Source organism: Aplidium turbinatum, chromosome 1 (genome assembly GCF_918807975.1).
Source record: "Aplidium turbinatum chromosome 1, kaAplTurb1.1, whole genome shotgun sequence".
Taxonomy (NCBI): Eukaryota; Metazoa; Chordata; class Ascidiacea; order Aplousobranchia; family Polyclinidae; genus Aplidium; species Aplidium turbinatum.
Genome location: NC_137472.1, coordinates 49,390,477 through 49,412,053, shown reverse-complemented (window position 1 = coordinate 49,412,053; position 21,577 = coordinate 49,390,477). Strand labels below are relative to the sequence as shown.

General features: G+C 38.4%; 1 protein-coding gene across 2 annotated transcripts; it reads left to right on the top strand.

Moving 5' to 3' along the window:
• Positions 1–6,457: 6,457 nt before the first annotated feature.
• On the top strand, positions 6,458–17,308 carry LOC145776713 (major facilitator superfamily domain-containing protein 6-like). 2 transcript variants are annotated; one of them, XM_082587950.1, is made up of 6 exons: positions 6,549–6,612; positions 7,091–7,166; positions 9,401–10,467; positions 11,447–11,627; positions 12,116–12,262; positions 15,763–17,308. In XM_082587950.1, the coding sequence occupies exons 2-6, from the start codon at positions 7,154–7,156 to the stop codon at positions 15,846–15,848; spliced, it is 1,494 nt and encodes a 497-aa protein (XP_082444076.1). In that variant the 5' UTR covers positions 6,549–6,612; positions 7,091–7,153; the 3' UTR covers positions 15,849–17,308. The 2 variants fall into 2 exon arrangements, with proteins under 2 accessions (XP_082444070.1, XP_082444076.1); XM_082587944.1 differs by lacking the exon at positions 7,091–7,166 and having other exon boundaries at positions 6,458–6,612.
• Positions 17,309–21,577: the final 4,269 nt, after the last annotated feature.

Here is a 21,577-nt window from a genome sequence, read left to right as displayed (position 1 = left end):
ATTGCTTTTGCTACACTATACCGGGTAGGCTATACCCTCTCCCTCCCCCAGGTGCTTTTAACAGCACGTAAAGCATTAAATTACCACTTTGGGTTTCTAATTTGCTCGCAATGTAGGCTACTCAATTACCTTTCCGGGCCCTTTTGCTACACTACGGGCCCCCCAGGACTAAAGAGTAACAACTTTATGCTTGAATTTAGTCGTTTATAATGGTTTTAACTAAAGCGCGTAAACTATAAAGTCACAATTTCGGGCCCCCCAACAAACATAGGCCAGGGCTCTCAAGGGTACGCCGTAGCCTACCCTCCGTACCTCCTCTCATAGGCCTTGGTTGGGAGGTATTGGCGTGTTATAGCGAAAAAAAGACATTAAAAAGTATAGGCTACGTAACTACGTTGACGCTATACGCTAAAAAACCGCAAAAACTTTACGGCGTAGCCTCAAGCGACAACTATCCAAAAAAATGTGGCCGTAAGCGTTACGGTAGCGTAAACAAAAAGTCTACGCCGCAAGTCTACGGCGTAGAATTTGCGGCGTATACCTTACGTAGGCTACATCTCTGGCCTTGAGATAGGCATGAACATTGGGCTACTTGCTTTCCTCTCTTTGATACGATTAGAAAACTCTTTGATAAGTCCTTTTGTACAGTATTGACAACATCGAAATTCAGAGATCCCAAGATTCAGAAAAAGAACCAGCCAAGCGTGAAGGGAAAGCATTCATGGGAATCTAAAAATGTGTTATAACAAGGGTTGCCAACCTTGAGGTTTTCACGCCCAATTGGGCTGGTTTTCGTCCTGAGTTGTGGGATTTTTTTGAAGGTTGCGGGTTGCGGTTTTTTGGCCTGGTTTGAGTAATGTGTCTCGAAACAACATGAGATTGCTAAAACTTGTTAAAAGGAGAGAATGTAGTCGAGATTCAAGTGTACTGTACTGTAGTTAATTTGAGGTAGGTTGTATAGAATGCTGTAAATTGCTGCTCTAGTGCTGTCATGTCAGCCATTAAATTGGTCTCAGGGTTGTCAGACAGCTTTTGAAAAAAAGAGCCAAACAATGTCGAAAAAAGGGCCAAACTGGATAAAAAACAGCCAAATTGTTCAATAACGTTAATAACGCTGTTAATAATACCTACATAATAACGTTACAACATTACAACAACACAGTCTTCTACATTCTACAAGAACAATTCCAAATCTACATCTTCTACAGTGTTTCCACTCGAATCTTTGGCATTGGCATAAACATTGTCTAAAAAATCGTAGTAACACTTTTCAGTCTCAATTTCCGAAAGACATTTATTTAAATAGCTATATAGTTTGATAGTATAAGCCAACTGCTTCTAAAAAGAGCCAAATATTGAAAACAAAGGGCCAAGGGGCCAAACAATTTTTTTTGCGCCAACTACCTCTAAAAAGGGCCAAGCTGGCAAGCCTGATTGGTCTCATAAAGAAGGCAAGTTTATTTTGTGTTTGTGAGATGCATAAATTAATGTTGATTATTTTTTTATTTTCATTAAGAAAGTTTACATAAAAGTTCAGTAGGCCTACAAAGCTTTACTTAACGCTGTTGTGTTCATAGCAAGGCATTGTTTACCATGGAAAAGTGGGCAAAATATGGCAAATGTTACAGTACGGTAGCTGTTACTGTAAAGAATGGGAAAAAGATAGCAAAAAAATAATCTTCAGAAAAAGATTTTTCTAAACTAGGAAATTTTGCTCTTTCTGTGCTGGCTTTACCTTTCAGTAATGCTTCTGTTGTAAGATCTTTCTCAGAAATGAATATAATTAAGACAAAGCAGAGAAACAAAATGCATCAGGACATGCTTGAATCCCTCATGCATGTGCATGGATATATGGACCGCCACAGCATTTGTTGCAACAGTTTTAAGCCATCTCTGAAATTGTTAGATAAGTTTGGGTGCAACCTAGTTCGTACCCTGAACAGTTCGTACCCTGAAAAGATCGAGAGAAAAAATTAAAAAAAGCCAAAGCCGCTGATTGCAGTTTAATAGCACAAAGCCGAAGTCACTGATCGGAGTTTCCGCAAACAAACTCGAGGGTTAGGGCATGGTTAGGGTTAGCGGAAACTGCGATCAGCGAGGGTTAGGGTTAGAGCATAGATTACTCTATGGTTAGGGTAAAGGTTAGCGGAAACTGCGCTTAGTGGAAACTGCAAAACTGCGGAAAAATGTTTGTGGAAACTGCGATCAGCGAGGGTTAGGGTTAGAGGCGAGCACAGATTACTCTATGGTTATGGTAAAGGCGGGGAGGTAAAGGTTAGCGGAAACTGCGGAAAAATGTTTGTGGAAACTGCAATCAGCGAGGGTTAGGGTTAGAGCATAGGTTAGAGAGCATAGATTACTCTATGGTTAGAGTTAGGGAAAGCAAAAACTGCGGTTAGCGGAAACTGCGGAAAAATGTTTGCGGAAACTGCGATCAGCGAGGGTTAGGGTTAGAGCATAGATTACTCTATGGTTAGAGTTAGGGTTAGGGTAAAGTTTAGTGAAAACTGCGGAAAAATGTTTGCGGAAACTGCGGTCAGCGAAGGTTAGGGTTAGAGCATAGATTAGTCTATGGTTAGGGTTTGCGGAAAAATGTTTGCGGAAACTGCGATCAGCGACTTCCGCTTTTTTTAATTTTTTCTCTCGATCTTTTCAGGGTACGAACTGTTAAGGGTACAAACTGGGTTGCATCCGATAAGTTTGACAGGATATGTATAATCATAAACGTGTAGATAATGTATAATTGGACATACTGTGCCTGCTGTGCTGACCTGTGTTTAGTAAAGTTACATATTTGTTATTTTGTTTGCAATGTAATTATCTTAATTTTTACACCTTGATTGTTCTTTTTTTGAAGGTACATGCCAAATTCAGCATAAAATTATATGATCTAGAGACTACATGTGTTAGACATCAGTAGGCCATATAACTTATATATGATTGAATTGAGTTTGTCAAAAATATTTTGAAAGTTTAAAGCATATTGGAAATTGTGCTGGTTTCAAAAAGCGTTTGGGCTGGAAACATTTTCAAAGGTTGGCAACCCTGCAGACATAGATGTCTTAATTTAAATAAGGATGCAACCTAGTTCGTACCCTGAACAGTTCGTACCCTGAAAAGATCGAGAAAAAAATTTAAAAAAAGCCGAAGTCGCTGATCGCATTTTCCGCAAACATTTTAAAATTTCCCCCTTGAAAAGATTGAGAGAAAGATAGCACAAAGCCAAAGCTCTCTAACCCTAACCCTCGCTGGTCGCAGTTTCCGCTAACCTTTACCCTAACCATAGAGTAATCTTTGCTTTAACCCTAACCCTCGCTGATCGCAGTTTCCGCAAATATTTTTCCGCAGTTTCATTTTTCCGCAGTTTCCTCTAACCCTAACCCTCGAGTTTGTTTGCAGAAACTCCGATCAGCAAGTTCGGCTTTGTGCTATTAAACTGCAATCAGCAACTTCGGCTTTTTTTAATTTTTTCTCTCCATCTTTTCAGGGTACAAACTGAGGGTACGAACTAGGTTGCACCCGTTAAATAATAGTAAGTCGGGGCAGACAGCCGGACACTGAACGTTAAATAAGCTATATGATACAACGCTGCTGTAGCAAAACTAACAAGTTTCAAAATCAAGACTATGCACAATTCCCAGACAGTAAGTTATAGCAATTATTAGTCTGCTCATTGCACAACGTATATACACATGGCCCAAGAGACACATGTTTGTTTATGCCACAGTCCAACGAGCAATCACTCTACCCTGCTCTCCAGCTCCAACCAATGAAAATGGATGCAGTGGACCCACATTAGCAATTTTATCGCCAAATTCAAGAAATTTGGCAATTTTCAAAGCATTTGGCTACATATTTGTGGTTTGGTGATTTGGCTATTTTAAAGTCAGTTTGGGTTTTTTGTGGAAGAGTAGGCACCCTTGCTAAATCAGTTGAAGTCCGCCTCGATAACTTAGTGGTTACTCGCCCGGCCTCAAGATCACGCGGCGCTGTTTTGGCTCTCGGGATGTGCGCTTGAGCAACACATTCCAGGACTGCTCTTCATTCAGTGACACCTAGTGAATGGAATAAGTCCCCGACAAGAACATTTCAACAATCGGAAAAACTTCACTCTGCTAATCTCGGTAACCGGCCCTGCGTCAAGAGCCTCTACAAGTACGCGAAACTACCAGGAATAACCTATCAAGGCTTTGTCAGTCCGAGGATAAATATTCAAAACCAAGCTTGTTTGCATGATACAAGTTATTTCTTCTTGATGCTTAAATTACCAGTGTTTACTGAGCCTACTAAACTAGTTGTTTATCTCTGAGGTATGGATGGGCAAAATAGAATAATTAGCTATTCTAGAATGCTGAAACTGAATATAGAATACATATTACATATATATACTGGGCTGGGAACCCGGTACTTTTAAAATAGCGCGCGCTACTGCTACCAATTTACAAATGTAGCGCGCTACCGCTACTCGGACCAAAGTAGCGCGTGCTACCGCTACTTTTGTCTAAAATGACACTAGGAAACACTCTTCAAGTCCCTAGTGACGCAAAAATGACCTTGAAAACGAATGTTATCATTCATTCGTTTTGTTCACCATTCAAAACGAATGTTATGATATCATTTGTTTACTCTGTCATTTTAACGTCGTTATACAAAACACATTCTAAGGGAAATTTATTGTTACACGTTTTTCGAAAACAGGAGCATTTCAAAATGAGAGTCACTAAGTCCTGCCTGCTTTGGCTTATGCACATCTTTTTCAACAGAGAAAAGTCTCTCCACCGCAGCACTGGAAGGAATGGGGATGTTGTATTTAGTGAACCGATGTTTTAACTCGGTATTTGAAAAGCTCAAGGACTTGCTCCTGTCCGAAAAAAAGGCGTCCGCAATTGTGGTTTCCTTTTTACCAACGTTTGACCGAGTGAGTGCACCACCGAGTGACATGCACTGCACAATAATAGAAGGGTGTGGCTTGTAGAAGGTTCCACACTGAGAATTTGTCACTACAAAATAATTGATATCATTTATAATGTTATCGCTGCATCGGCATGACACAAAATTGCCCTGTAATGTTTTCTTTTAACAAAAACCATCGTGTAAGAAAACTTTATCAGCAACAAATATCTTAGCATTTGTTAACAGTTTTACTTTAACCAATATGATTAAACCTTATTTTTGGACATCTTAGCATAGATGATGACTGATGAGGCAATGCTCACTGCATGTAGGCTAGTCTATATTCTATACACCATATACAACTTTACTTTGGCTATTATTAAAGTTAAAATGAACATTGTCGATTTCATACCTTGATCGCAGGATCGCAGCTCCACAGAAAACAAGATTCACAAAAACACAAAACTTTGCAACCAAACCGATTGTAAAGCTGCTTGACCACGCCAATGTTGCAAAAAAAAAAACAAGTATTTTTTACACTTTAAATTAAAAAGTAGCGGGAGTGCAACTGAAAAAAAGTAGCGCCTCTCTCGCTATCGCTACTTTGAAAAAAAATAGCGCCGCTACTCCAACTAAAAAGTAGCGCTGCTACTTTTACCAAAACAGTAGCGCGCTACTGCCCATCTCTGCCCGTCATCTTGTCCACCCCTGAAATTTAACTATGATAATCACAGAAAACAAACATATCAATGTAAAAGAAAAAATAATCAGAAATGTTTATCAAACTTGCTCGATTATTATCAATAAATGAGCTTATCAACTATTGAGATGGTGATTCTTTAATCCTGGTTTTTTTTGCTGAGACTTTTCAGTCATTTGTCCGAAATGACTTGAAAAAATTCGGTTATTTTTTATTTATTTTGGTCATTTTTTCTGATAAAAATATTTCCTTTCAAGTAGCTGATACAACATCTTTTTTTTTTCGGACATTTGACCGAGTTGACTATATTTTATATTTTTTCAGACATTTTGACCGAATTGACTATATTTTTTCGGACATTTTGCTAAAAAATCGGTCAATGGCCGATAAATGACCGAAAAAAACACAGCTTTAGTCGGAATGAAAAGTACACGCCTACACGTGAAGCCAAATAGGACAAAAATGTCCTAAATTTAAAATTGAGTCTTACTCATTGAAAATAAAAGCAAAACACAAATTTAGAGTTTCTATTGCAATAAGAGTGGTTTAAAGTTAGACAAAACAACAAAATAATAGAAAAATATTCTTTTAAGAACTTATCGGTTTGAAGGGATTAAGCTTCAGGATAAACCGTGATGCCGCAAAGCAACTAGATAAATTATATACAGTATATGTCACCACAGTTCTAAACGGCTAAACTTTTGCTACTGTCGCCCACTTGGTCCGTTGCCCAATTGGTCTCGCCCAAGTGGTTTCACCCAGATGTCATGCACCTGTATCCACAACCACAATGGTCTAATTTTTTCCTATTATACTAAAAAAAATCTGGTACGGTGTTTAAGCGATTTATCAATTTGTAGGTACGGTAACTGAATTTATTTTCATTATGAAAAATTGGCCGTTAGATTATGTTTGAAAAAGTGATTTACTGACTGCTGAAATTAGACAAAATTGAACAACAATGAAGATTAATTATGACCTTATTCCTATAAAGGCTGTCATTTTCTGTTCCCAAGCAGGTAAACATATTTGTGTTGAATAATAAAATGTGAAATTTTATGTATAATATTAATTTTAGTGTTATTATAGTGTTATTCTGTGCTCTGTTTATTTCACTTTATATTTTCATTACGTTGATATAAAAAGTATATACAGTACCTATTGTTCTTTGTTTCATAATATGACATAGCCTGTACTATGTACTGTAGTACCATATTCTATTTCATCTTGTTCATTGTATCATATTTTATGCAATTGCACTGCATTTCAAACTGTGAAAAAGCGCTAATGTGCTTGCAACATCATTATTACCGTCCGTATTATTATTTCAAGCATCATAACTATACAGCAGGAGTCCACAAATACTGGGTTGTGAGACTTTCTACTCTGGGTCGCAAAATGATTTAAACTTACCATAAATATTCTCATTGTGTCTGCAAATTTTTTTACTATATATATATATATATATAATTTAAGTATTACATATTGCATTGAAAGCTATTGATAGGTCATTCCTGGTGGTTTCCTAACTTGTAGAGGCTTTGAACCACTGACGCCGGAATGGCCCGTTTCGGTGAGTTCGATCCCTTAACGGGGGATTTTTTCAATTTTTTTTTAATTATTGGGTACCGTAGCCTAATTATCATTGCCGTTTTAGGGTTTGGGGTTAGAGGTTAGGAACTCACCGAATCGGACTCACCGAATAGTAGCAGACCCCACTGACGCATGGCCAGTTACTGAGATTGGCTGAGCGAGGTTTCCATAGTTGTTTGAAGTGTTGTTGCTTATGTGCTATTCCTTCCACAATGTACTGCTGATTGTAGAGCAGTCCTGAAATGCGTTGCTCAAGAGTACACCCCAAGAGCCGCACCAGTGCTGCTTGATCTTGAATCGAGAGCTTAACCACTGAGCTAATACGTGGTAGACGAATATTATCACCCTTCACTAGATAAAATACTCACCATAAATCATCAGATGTTCTTTGACAGCCCATTGTAGCAAGAATTGACAGTGATAAGCACATGTTTGACAATCTATCATCTGTTATGATAAAAGCATTGGATGACCTGTTAAGTGACATAGTTTTTTTATCTTTCATATTAAAAGAGCTGGAATTTCAGCTGCAAGGAATATCAACGGTTATCAGCTGCTTCAATGATTTTTTTTTACATTCAGAACTATTTTATGTGGAAGGAGGTTTAATCCACTATAATGCATTGTAAACAAGTACAGATCAAGACTAGAAACACAATAAAATCTTCTCGTTGCCATTTCTCATTCAAAACCTCAAATAGAGTTGTTGTGCTCTAAACACTGAGCTCGTAAATTTCCTTTCGAAAAATAAATACTGGTTTAATAATTATTTTTTGATATGCTTTGTTTCATACAATGTTATTGAAAATTGTTACTGTCAATAGTAGCCTTAAAATTGATATATGCTCTCGAAATGTTTGGATGGTAAGAATTTAAAACTATTTTTTAGGGTTGCGGTTGTACTATCAAGTATTTGATTGATTGAATTTTTATCCTTGGAGTGGGAAAGCTTCTTACAGAGCTTAATCCTGGCAGTTTCGCATACTTGTAGACTGTAGAGCAGTGGTTCTTAACCTTTTTTCTATCAAGCCCCCCTTCAATAATGGTCATGTGCCTCGCGCCCCCCTAGATTTTAAATAAGTATCATACCAAACAAATTGTATTTTTTCTGTTTATTGTACGCATCAGTGAGATACCTGACACTGCTTCTAAGCGACTAGATTTTTAATGCAAGGTTTAACTCCAGAGAGTGAACAATGTAAGTCTCCTTCAACTCTCAGCCTGTTTCTTTACTTGGTCTTGATAGTAACGAGAGCAGAAAATGCAGCTTCACAAAGATACGTGGATCCAAACATTGTTAGAATTTGAAGAGCCGAGTTGCGATAAAAGGGTAAACAGGAAGGTAATTGGCCCAGAACGTCTGAAGTTCCAGTTCTTTGAAGTCTTCTTTAGCTGTGGAGTTGAACTTCATCTCAAGAAACCTTGGGCTGTATCCAAGAGGGGGTCAGGGGGGTGATCAGTTGATCACCCCCCCCACTTATTGGAGTGGTTTTGAATAACTAAGACGATTTTAGCCCACTGTCTAAAAATCACCCCCCGAATTCTAAAAGTGGATAGAGCCCCTGCAAGAAACTCCTCTTGTCCTTTTTCGAAAATATCAACTATTTCGCATTGAAACGGGTTTCTGATGCATCGAGAAAATTTGATAAATCTGAAGGAGTTCAGTGCAAAATAGTTTTGTAAAGCTCTGGTCTAACTACAGTAATAAAGCAAGAATTACTGAATACAATATAAAATAAGATAAAATACAAAATATGACAAACAGCATAGGTCTTAGAACATTACAGTAATTAAAAAAATTGAAATTGTTGTAGAGCTCGCGCCTCCCCTGAGAGACGCTTCACACCCCCCCGGTTAAGAACCACTGCTGTAGAGGCTTTGAATCACTGATACAGGCCCGGTCACTGAGATTGACACAGTGAAGTTTCCGATTGTTAAAGTCTTGTTGCCGGGAAATTATTCGATTCATTAGATGCCGCTGAATGAAGAGCAGTCCTTAACGAGCGTTGCTCAAGCGCACACCCCGAAAGTCGAACCAGCACCGCTTGATCTTGAAGCTTCTTCGTTCCAGAAGTCACTCGCTAATCAACTAAGCTATCGGGCTGATTTGCAGACTTCTGGTGCACAGTGCTGTTCAAAGAAAGTGGAAGGTTACTTAATCTTGCATCAAACCATTTGCTTCAATGTAATTTGTAATAATTTTTTTATTCACAGCACTGGCATGCATTCTTCCATTCAAGTCGATTTTCCAAAAACAACTTGGAATTTCAACCACTCAAAATGGCATTATTATGGCGATTGAGAAAATGATTAGCCTTTTTGCTCCTTCTTTTATTGGTGCAATTGCGGACAAATTTTCAGTGTACAAGTTAGCAATGATTGTTTGTGCTGTGTTATCAATTGCCTTTACACTTCCAATGTACTTTATACCTCCAATTAAAAATTATGCTCCTGCGAAGGTTTGCTGTGTTGATCAAAATCCAATTTGCTGTTACAGTATTGAAAATGGTTCTATTTTCCAATGCAAACTGGCAAATCTGAATAATTATAATGTGCGATGTGCTGAAAATACTACTTCAATTAGCCAATTTTCAAGCATAAATATATCTGAAGGGAATGACTGCAATATCAATTCCTACTTCAAAGATTGCTCTGATGACAACACGAGACCAATTACTGAACAGTATGGACTTACATTTTATCTTTTGGTTCTTTTGTCCAGTTTGATAGTAATTGCTTGTGTGCCTTTATCTTCAATAATTGATGCCACTACTTTACATATGCTGGGACCAGAACGAGCACATCAATTTGGTAAGCAGAGATTATGGGGAGCAGTTGGATTTGGTTTGGTGGGGCTGTTGACTGGATATTTAGTTGATGTTTTAACAAATGTCTCTGAAGACAATGAAGAAAAAGACTACCTTTTTGTTTTTGTTGGATTTGCAGTTTTTCAGTCAATCACTGCATTGATTTGCCTTGTCAAGCTGAAAGTCCCAAAGCAGAAATTTCCTTCTCTTGTCAACGGTCTATTGAGTTTAGTGCGAAACGCACGCATCAGCTGTCTGCTATTCGTTATGTTTATTAGTGGATTTAACCTTGGTACAAGGTATGCGTTTACATTTTGGTATATTGAGCAGCTCCCTGGAGCTAGTCAAACGCTACTAGGTTTGACTATACTGTTGGGGTGTGCAAGTGAGATACCTGCTTTCTTTGTTTCTGGTTGGATATGCAATAACATTGGATATGATGCTGTTCTTGCCATAGGTTTGGTCACATCGGCTGTAAGTGTTCATATTTTGAATTGTTATGATGTTGAAATTGGTGTGTTTTAATGTCATGAGCATGGCGACCTATAACCACGGGCCAACACACAGATAATATAGGTTTACAAAGTTGAATGGAAGCTGACCTGCCTTGCTTGATAGCAGTTAGAGCTACTAGAATGAGTTATTTTTTGTATGTTTGCTGTTTAGTCTGAGTTTGGGCTGAATTTATACTGCTATCATACAAACATTGAATCCACTTTTGGCTGTTGTGCTGAAAAGCCGAAAAAGATCCGGCAACTATTATACAAATAACAAATTCTGTTGCAGTTACCGGATCTTCCAGTTATAAAGTTAAGAGTCTCCTACAAGCCAATTGAACTAAGCAAGTGACAAGTGACAACTGATCTAGCAATATTTCAGCAAGTGGCTAAAGTTAGTAGGCCTAAATGATAAAACTGACTACTGAGTTACAAGTAACAACTGAGCAAGCCATAACTTGGCAAGTCACAAGTCAGCAAACTCAGTTTGGCAAGCGATGACGAGGCAAGTTCAATGTGAGCACGTAAATCTCATTTGCTGACTTGGCAGTTGCTAAAATGTAAGTATAATTGCTGAGTTGTCGCATGCTGAGTGGTCCGACCACCTAAAGTTAAACCAGAAGATTTGTCTTTGTTTGAGGTTCACTGATCACATTTTAGCAAGTTAGTTTTTCAAAACTTTTATTTTATTCAAATACACATAAAACCAAGAGTTTGTAATCAAAATTCTATCAGCTTCCAGTCAATATTATAGGCTTGTGGGTTGACAAGTCTTGTGTATTTAGGTCGCTATGGTCAGCATGCAGTGCACAAGATAAAAACTTTACAAAGTTTGTGATATTTAAGCTATTCAATTGCATTTACAATCTGCAATGTTGAATACTTAAATTGTATTTTCCTGTTTTATGACACGAAGGTCGTATACAGCATAATTATGTTTGTGCTATGTATTTTAGGTTCAGTGTTTTTTGTACACCATTATTACTGTCGCTTGGCCTATTCTTTTCATTGAGATGCTCAATGCCATTTCATTTGCCGTACCGTTTTCTGCAATGTGCACGTATGCATCTGAGCTTGCTCCAGAAGGTATGACAGCCACGCTTATTGGAGTCACCCAAGGCGTCTACTGGGGTCTAGGTAAGGGGTCTACTGCTGTTTGTATTAAACAGTGTTGTACGCGTCAATGAAATAAATTGACGGCGTCAGCGCAAATTGCCTAAAAACTTTACGACGTAAAGTACTGCGTCAGCTCTTAAAGAAATTGAGTCGCGCTGGCCAGAATAGCCTACATTGTGAAACTCTCATTGTGAAACGAGATTTTCCATGAAAACAAAAAATGACGCATAGCTCTTGACGCTTAAAGTCGGAAAAATAATTTAGTTGACGGCGCTATCACTTCCGTCAACTAAAAAATAAACTGACGGCGCTAGCCACAGCGTTAACGTACAACGCTGGTATTAAATTGAAACCATGCACAAGTTATGGCATTGCAACAATTAAATCTTTATGATTACTAGTTTAAATTGTTGAGATGAACATGTTTAATTCCAATCTTCATAGGATAAACTTCTACACTTGATTGAAGTTAAATCGTTTAATTCATTAAAGAAAATTTATTTTTTTAGGCCATATGGTTGGAGCACTTGTGTCAGGCGTGCTTTATAAAATCTATGAAGCTAAGTTGATGTTCAATATCAATGCTCTCATTGCCTTATCTTCAGGGTTATTATACTATGCCATTGTGAAGGTATTACCGATGTGTACATCAAAGCGTAAGTCCAAATTTTGTTTATTTATAGCATAATTTGTATTGCAATAGATGAATGTTGGAGTTCTTCTCTGCTTCATTTCAAAATGCCAAAGTCAATTAGTTTTATTCTGTGATCTGCATGCAGTGTTGCAATGACATGCTATTCCATCTAATTCTAGGGCGCTTTCAAATCAAGATTCGGATGATATTACTTTCTGAGATTCGCCATGTGTGCTTATATTTAAATCTGTCATTGCAAAGACAACTTTTGTGGAGACTTTCAAAAAAACAGTCTTTTCGTCACTCTGTGAAAAACCACCGATATTCATTGAGAACTAACCCCATTTCAAATACCTGCGACGGATTAGTGCGAGTTTACTTGGCGCTGTATTTAATTAACTTGGTTTGGCAACCTCTATCTAGTCTAAAAGCTGAACTGAAGTTCGTAGAGGCGTAGTAGAAGTGATGCCGACCTAGTTGACTTTGTATGCACATCTGGTTTATTAGGCATGCTTGCTCAGCACATTGCTTTGTGAAAAGCAAGTATGAACTTTATCTTCCTATCAAAAGCGCAGACTAAACGCTTTTTTTATAGCCAATACGTTGTCCCATTAAAAAGTTGATAATATACAGGGCCGTTGACAGGATTTCTCGGGCCCGGTACCAATTTATTTTCGGGCCCCCTTCATCGACAAAGTTATGAATATAAAGGTTGTGTACAAACTTTTATTGATGTCGTGTAAGCATGGTCATTTAACAAATCTTGCGCAATCTTAAAATTTCTTGAACCGCAAAACTTACTATCTCTATCTAGCGGTTGCTTTTTTGAACGTTTATTTGTCACATGGCGCTAGAGTATTACTTCCCGATGCCACTGATGTTTCACTGGTCATTCTAGAACATCTAGGCTCACCAGAAAAGAATTTACAGCACTGCAGACAGTCAGAAAGTTTTCAATTTGATTTGGTAAAGGTGTTTGGGCCTAGGTCAAACATTTGCTGATTGCTGCAATCGGAAAAGTGGTTTTGGTCTAATTTTTAGTGCAGAAATAGGGATAGTAATCTTTTTACCTGTGCCACTTCAGTTTTTGAGTTTGAAAAAATATTAGCCTGTTTATTTTGAAATTCGTGTTTCCGGTAATATTCGTGGTTAGGGAAATCACTATACTAGACTAAATTCTTCTTTTACTGTTTGGTGACAGAAGTGGCTATTTTACCACCAGAAAGCTGAAGTGGGCCCGGTACCCAGAATGGGGCCCGGTACTTTACCATCTGACGGCTGAAAGGGCTGTTTTAACCTCTGATGGCAATTCCTTTAGATCTGATTATATTAAGATCTTGATAATGTTTGAAGTCGCGGGGAATTTTTTAAATCCGAGCACCTTAAATATTCCGGGCCCGGGTCCAAAAGTACCACCTAGACCCCCCTGTCAACGTCCCTGATAATACAACCGCTTTTAAGCAAGTGATTAAAAACAGCACGTTTTCTTTGCTGCTCTGTACTCGTCCTTTTAATGGCATCGGCTATGTCAGTCGCGTGCTGGATATAGGCCTATGAATTCCAAAGGACTTGATGTTTGACGAGCTGGTCGCTGGGGTTAGGCATATTTCTGCTACATGGACTCTTCTTCCCTTCAACAAAGAGGAAAGATTCTCCGGCTCCCTATAAAAACAGCAGAGGAATACAGTGGCGCGGGAACTGTTTTTCTCTAGGGGGCTGAAGCTGCCGTAGTGTTGTCAGCTTCTGGGGGGCGAAGCCCCCCAGACCCCCTTATGTATGACATCATTTAATACTTGTATTAACTTTCGGTCCCCTTCTGTGTCAAAAAAACGACGCCAAAAATGTAACAAATGGAGAACGGCAACAACACAAAGCAGCTGTTCAGGAAATTATAATGAAAACGTACAAATTAGAAAGTGATATGAAAACGACAGTTTGTGGAAATGAGTTCTCACACGCTTCCCAAGATTGCCTTTCGCTCAGATGTTTTCTTTATGAACTGGATGTGTCATGAGTTCTTTGACATCGACAGTGTCCAAAATGTTTTGGTGGACATGCATCAACGCAAGATGAGTAAGTCTTTTTTGTGTCATTGAGGTTCTCAACCACGTTTTCAGGCATCTTAGAGCATCTTAAAAAGAACGTTCTGGTGATGCAGCTGAACCCGCGAGGCAAAGGCAGAGCTCCACGAATTTTCGCGTTTCTTTGAAAAGATCTAGTGTTTGAGGGTTTAGTTGCAATAGTATCTCAGCAACCTTTTGAACGGAGTTTGCGGTTTTTCCACTAACAACATCGCTGAGCAAGGTAAGTTCCGTTTTTAGGCAATCTTTTCTGATGGTATCGGGTAAGCTGATCTCAGTATCAGATCTATCCTCACAGTTTGCACAGCTCAGAAGGGCCTTCTCTCTGTTGGCTGCTATTAGCAGATCCGCCTGGTCGAATCTTCGATCAAGCTCAGCTTGAACCAAATCAAAGGCTTCGATGTATTGCCGTTTCCACGCTCCTCCTCCCGCAGACGACAATGCATCCGATTCTTCTGTGTTTCAAAATCTTGCTGGAGTTTTGCTCACTCAGGGATCCTTTGGCGTCTTTAGGTTATTGGCAGACGCAAAGACGTTCGCTGCTTCCATAAGCTTGGAAACGAATTCATCTTTTCTGAGATTTTTGATCCGTTCGCGAATGGTGATGGATTTCAAAGCTGAAGAAGCAGAGATCTTTTTGCTTTGGAGCTGTCTTGCGACGACTTTTGCAGGCTGAAAAGCTTCTCCGCTGCAGGTAATCATAAAATAAAGCCGCATCGTGCGTGCTTGTTTTACCAAGCCGAATATCTTTGCACGTGTTTCTCCTCTCATTGCACTATCTTCTGTCATGTCGGTCAAACATTGCAACAGGGTAAGGTAGCACTTAACAACACGAGCGAGGCAGAAGCACGAACGCACCAAAGAGTAGGACACAAACCCAGCAAATTGAAGGCAACTTTATAGGAACCAAAAAGCGACATGAATAGATATTTACGTTTAGACGATCATTGTTCGAATAATTTTCTAAAAATAAGTTATATACCTTAAATTGTCAGAATTTTCTAGGGAGGGCTGAAGCAATCATCGAAAATTTCAGGGGGGGCTGAATTAGCTCTGGGGGGGCTGCAGCCCCTTGAGCAACCCTACTTCCCACGCCCCTGGTGGAATAGGAAGTGAGTGATGAGTATGCCAGTCTTGAGGAAAGGTTACTTCCGTACTTGCAGCAACTTCTATTGCTTTGAAATGTTAACCTTTCCAGGCCCTGGCAAGGGATATTTTGTTCGAGCCAAAAAAAAATCAACATTATTATCACCAATATTTGTGTTAGGAGGTGACGCTTCCATGAATACTCAGATATTTTACGGTATGATACTTCCTGTTTTTTTTTCGTCTGTCATTTCCTGGATGTTGGGATAGGACGAGGTTTGGCTAAATGTTTGTGTTACATCATTTTGAAAAATCGTAACAGATAATAATTAATTAACCCGATTTTATGTTGTAGCGAACAGTACAGACAAAAGTGTTGTTGAAGCTACTGATCCAATGTTGGATGGAACGGCCAAAAATGATGACAAGGTTGAAGTTTAGCTGTTGTTGCTTTCAAAAGCCATTGCATTGCAGGATTCACTACAAGCTATCATCTACCTACACTGTAGCCTACTATGAGCTATGAATATTAACAAGGGCAGTTTAATTATGAAGACATACGAAGTTTTACTTTTGACTTCATTTATTGACAAATCAACATAGTTTGACTTGCTGGGTGATGTTTCAATGTAAGGAAAATTTACTCTTAGACGAACAAAGTCTTTAAAAGTTTAATGTCTAAAACTTTGTGTACTTTCTGTCCGGAAGCATCAGATTACTGATGCATTTGATGCTAGCAAAGTCGTCGGGGTTAACATTTTTCGTTCATATTCAAAGAACTGTATGATTTGTAGCTTATCCCATTCGGTGCTAAAGAATTTCTAAATTAAGAGCTGTGGGCCTACAACTTCACTATTAACTAAATCATGGTAATTTTGTCTTGCCTTTTCACAATCCGTAATATACGTCGGCATGATTTTGCCGCAGCAAAAATGCGTTAAGTTTGAAGGTTGTCGAGCTGGAGACAACAGCTTGTCTCGTGTAGTCTATAGGTCGAACCTGTCTTTTTGAGGTGAAAATCACTTGCGAAAATCTCGACCTACACTCGAGTATATACGGTACTGGCTTAATTGTTATGCAAAAGTTATTCTTTCATCGAATGCTTATTGTTTACCGGTGTCGTTGCGAATATAAATCATGGTAAAGGAAGATACAGTTAAAAAATGGAATTTACCTGCTATAGGTTATCAAAAAGAGGGAACAGAAGGAAAAGTTAGTGTGGTGTTGTGCAAAATTTGCAAGGAATTTTATGACGGAAACATATCGGAATTAGAAAAGCTACGGGGTCAAGTTAAGTTAAAAAAGTAGTACAAAATTGGATAAATGATTCTGCGGCAGTAAAGAAAAGTAATGCTTCCGATCATATGGCATCGCGCGTTTATGAACGGGCAGTTTTGCGTCTTCAAGTATTCCAGTGACGACGCGACAACCTCATCCTCCGATACAGCATCTGATGATTCCGATTCTGACTATAGTTCTTTATACAACAGACTTTGCGTTGCTCGCAGTATGCCAATTGTGCCGAAGTTATGTTAGTGTAAACGTAAATCGAGGCGATTTTCTTGCAGGGAGCTATTAACTTGTTACCGGTACTTGGTTGAGCAATTAACGTTATTTTATGATAATTCAATGTCGCTAGATGTCGAATTAATGTAAAAAGAACTTAAATTTCTTATTGGGCATTGTTATTAGGCTACGCAATATAACCCGCCGGGAAAATTAAATCGATTTGGGCTGACTCGAACGTTGAATCAACCCAAAATTAACTTACTTTTCTCCAATGAGTTATTTAACGTGAATTACCGTAACAGCATGCGTCGCTTTATGGCTACTTGTGGTATTATTACATCACAACAAATCAAACAATGCGGTCGTGATAGACTACTCTAGTATATTTTTCGCTTCTCGTTTTACATGTTTTGGTACAATCTTTTCGTAATAAACGTTCACAGAAATTGCTGAGGCAGTTCCAACTTTTGCCGTTTGGGCTCCGCAACGTTTTTGCCGAGTAAAAATGTGCTAATTTCGAAGAAGTGTTCACAGCAAGTAAAATAGTACAACGTGAGATCTTGGTGCGGTGTTTCTGTTGATTAAACTCCCGCTGCGAGTAAATAACACAGCAAGAAATTTGGAACAATTTTTGTCCTAATGAAGTGCTCATTTTGCCACCGCATTTTTATTGCCTTAGCAGAATGGCCATTATGACGTTTGCGGCAGCATTTACCACGGCAATTGCCGCGTGCCGCCGCTAATTTCGAGGACTGCAGATGAACGTTGCAACTGGTGCTACAAACGAAAATTGTTAAACGTTAAATATACTAAACAGTGAAAAAATAAGTAATATGTACAGATAGACACTAAAGCAAAAAATACAAACAGTTATATAAATATGATGTTCACCAAGTTGAACAGTAAAACATTTGAACGTTATTTAACAGGTAAATTAGTTTTATCCAGAATTTATTAGAATATTTTTGTAAAGCTTTTTGAATAATTCAAATGGCTTATTTTTTCTTGATTGTTCTATTTCACTCTAGGTCTTAGTTTCTCTGTGTGTATTGTTTGCTACAGATTTAGTGGCTTGAGGAAAAATCTAAACCATTTTATTTACTTGCCCAGTGTCATGTGATTGAACATTTTCTAGCTTGATGAAATAATCCTGAAATACAAGGAGTAAATTATTATTAAAGAGTTCATGCATAAATTTAGCAATTTCGAGTTTGTACATATCTTCCTGTTGCAAAAGATTAGCCTAAGGCCCTAAAGGATTTGCATTTCATGTAATCTGGTAATGGACTGTATGCATGAAATCTGGGTTTGGACTGTAAAGTGGATTTAGATTTCAAATTTTAAAATCCGTTCATCACTGATGGGAACCTCTAATAAAGTACTAAACTATATAGCCTACCTATTGTCAGTGCCACAAGATGTTTTACATGCAAAATTGTAACTATTTTGTTAAAGTCTATATAAAATAATAGGAAATCAAAGAAATCAATGATACAACAATTTTCCATTGCTAAAAATTTCTTGCAACTGGGAAGCAAAACTAACCAAGTTTCGTAAGCAAAGCTCGCAGATCTAGCAACCTTTGAAAATTGTCAGATATCGTCTCACATTGTCGGCATTTTCAGTAATCGGCAGACATTTTGAAGGGTTTATAAATCATAATTTTAATCCCAACCCCAATTATAGTCGTGATGGTCAGAAATAAAAGCAAATTATAACTGTCAATTTCCCACTTACACTCTTATATAATTATTATGGTGTTAATTTCATAACTGCAGATAGTGCACACCGTTTTGACTTTTCGGTTTCCTCAGTGCAGTAGCCTAAGTACACTGGAATGGCCATGGAGATACCTCCACCTGACATTTTCCCATTTGTGGTACCTAAACACCAAAAATGGTAGGCCTACTACTGCCAACCTGGCCAAAGTGCTCAAACTGCAAGCAGTGAGCTTTGCGCAATGCATAGCAAGGTGCCTCCAGTAAAGTGCTCAATCGTCGTAAGCCAAGAGCGTCCATAACTGCAGACAGTGCACACCGTTTCGACCTTCCAGTCTCCTCAGTGCAGTAGATACACTGGAATGGCCATGGGGATATATAGCCTACCTTGTGGGGTGTAACTTTCATGTGTTCAATTGTTTCAACTTAAAAAATTGGATACTGGATAGCCTACAACAAACTGTTTATATTTCTAACTGTGTTTACTATATTTCTAGGACTATTCAGAGACTTCGATTCGGAGATATCTCAATTCGAAGACAGCCTTTTTTGCACGTTATAATGAAACACTATTTCACACTGTCTTAGTGCTGGTATTTTTTCGCTGCAACTTTTTGATCATTTGTACAAAATCTTCGAAAAAGGTTGTCTTCAAATTGGGATATCTCCGAATTGGAGTCTTCACTAAGCCGCCATATTGAATATTATAGTGTCTGTTAGCTAGTGCTTTTTTTGCTTATTAGGTATTAATTGGGCTTGTTTTTTGGCGGAATTAAAATTGGCGGCATAAGCGTCAGCGCATACACTAGCATAAACTAATTTTGTTTGCTAGGTGCCAAACATTCACACGGTATAAACCACTCGAAACAAACAAGTTTTATTTTGAATTTCCTCGAAGAAACACAAGCATCTGAAAGTGTTCATCTGACATTTTGCTGCGTTTTGGTTTCAAAAGTAGCGCACCCAGCATGGGGCTGAGGGGGATCAAGCCCCCTCCCCCAAACCCGCCACCAAAAATGAATTTTTTGACTTTTGTATGTTCCCCATTTATACCTTTTACTTAAAGGTTACAATATATATGAATAAGCCACAACAATACAACAGGGCTGAGCATTATAACAATATATATTTTACATATTTACAAATAGTTTTAACAGTCGAACGTTTTCGGCTTAACTTTAAGCCCTCATCAAGAATCTGAAAATAATTAAAAAATGCAATAAATTTCAACTTCTTGAAGGAAAATTTACATTAGGAAAAGGCAACTACATAAATAACTACAAAAAAATTTGCACCACAGGGAACGTGATCAGGGATGGAGGAACCACGTGGGCCTTGTGAGCCTGGGCCCACCCACTTTTGAAAGCCAAATATTTTAGAAAAGGTAGCGAAAGATTTAACCAAGATAACCTGCAGTTTTTGTGATATAGAGAAAGTAATTTTAGCTGCAGCAAGGGTAGAGGATGCAGCAACTTTGTCTCTAAAAGAAGGCACTTAAAAACCAGGCTAGATGGGGATATTGATGTTAATTCTCTCGAAAACGAACTCAAGCTGTTAAAATAGATAAAGCATTTACCGTACATAAATCTATCAAAACTGATACAGTTATACCTGAAAATCCCTATGTTTAATGCTACTGCAAAAAGGTCTTTTTCGTGCCACAGACTGGTGAAAAATTACTTAAAAAGCAGATTAACCCAAGAGCACTTGAACCATAGGATGAACAGTTGAACACATTCACAAAAACTTGATCGATCCGTTTGATCTCACCTCAATTTGCCAAGAATCTGTTGCTTTCGATGATCGTATTATTAACTTTTTTAGGAAAAAATTTCAAGTGTAATACAGTAGCAGTCACCTATATAGTGACAGTTGAAGGAACCTTGTTGTTGTTTGATACTAGTAGGCCTATTATATTTGTATATTGGTGGTGCAGCTGTTGTGTATGCACATAATACTGCAGGCTGTTACTCCCGGATAACTTTGCTAACTGTTAAATATGTGTAGCCTATATGCAGTACCAGTACCGGTACTCCTGGTATTGAAACTTTGTGGTAATTAGCTGTGCATTGTTGATGCCAGTACCGTATTATATTTGCATATTGGCGCTGCGGCTGTCACTGTGTGATGCGGCAGATTCCCAGGTGGTATTATAACTGCGTGTGTATTGTTTCTTTTTTATTTGTGTGTTCATCGCCATATTTTGTACAGCACTATAAAGCAATTTAACAATTTTGTAAATGTTTTGGCCAAATTGGGCCCAAAAATGGAAACTTTTCGCTTGTTGGTACGAAAGGCAATCATGAAAACTCAGTGTATAAAAGATATAAAGTATTTGGAATGCAGTCTGTGGGGCGAAGCCCCCCATAAGTTGGATTGACTTTGACTGCTGCACCTCTGGGCCCACCTACTTTTAAAATGGTTCCTCCATCTCTGAACGTGATACATCAAGTAAATGTTGAGGAGAATGGATACGCCTCCAGAAAATAATTGTTTGTTTAAATTTGGGTTGTAGGCCTAGCGTTAACAGTAGCCTACTTCCGGAATTTTGGTGTCAAATCGGGATTTGCCTTTGAGTAAAGTTTTAAATGAATCAGCAGAGAATTTTTGATCTGTGCAAAACGAACACTCAATGATATGGTCTTTGGTGGCACTTTACGTCCCTAAATTCAGATGCTCCCGTACGCTCGTGGTCAAATGTCTGGTGGACACAGGGGCGCCGGAACGATTTTTGACTGGGGGGGGGGGCAGGATTATGAAAAAAGGACACTTTTTTTACTGAAAGGCCAATTTCTTTTAAGTTTTAAGATAAGATATAGCGATAATGCTCATCTATCATCTCACTATTGAGTAATGATAGCCCACAATTAAGTGTCCAGTATAGCCTACAAAAAAGGGCGTCATGCTATGTTATATTGATGTAACCTACTGTGTTAGAGAATT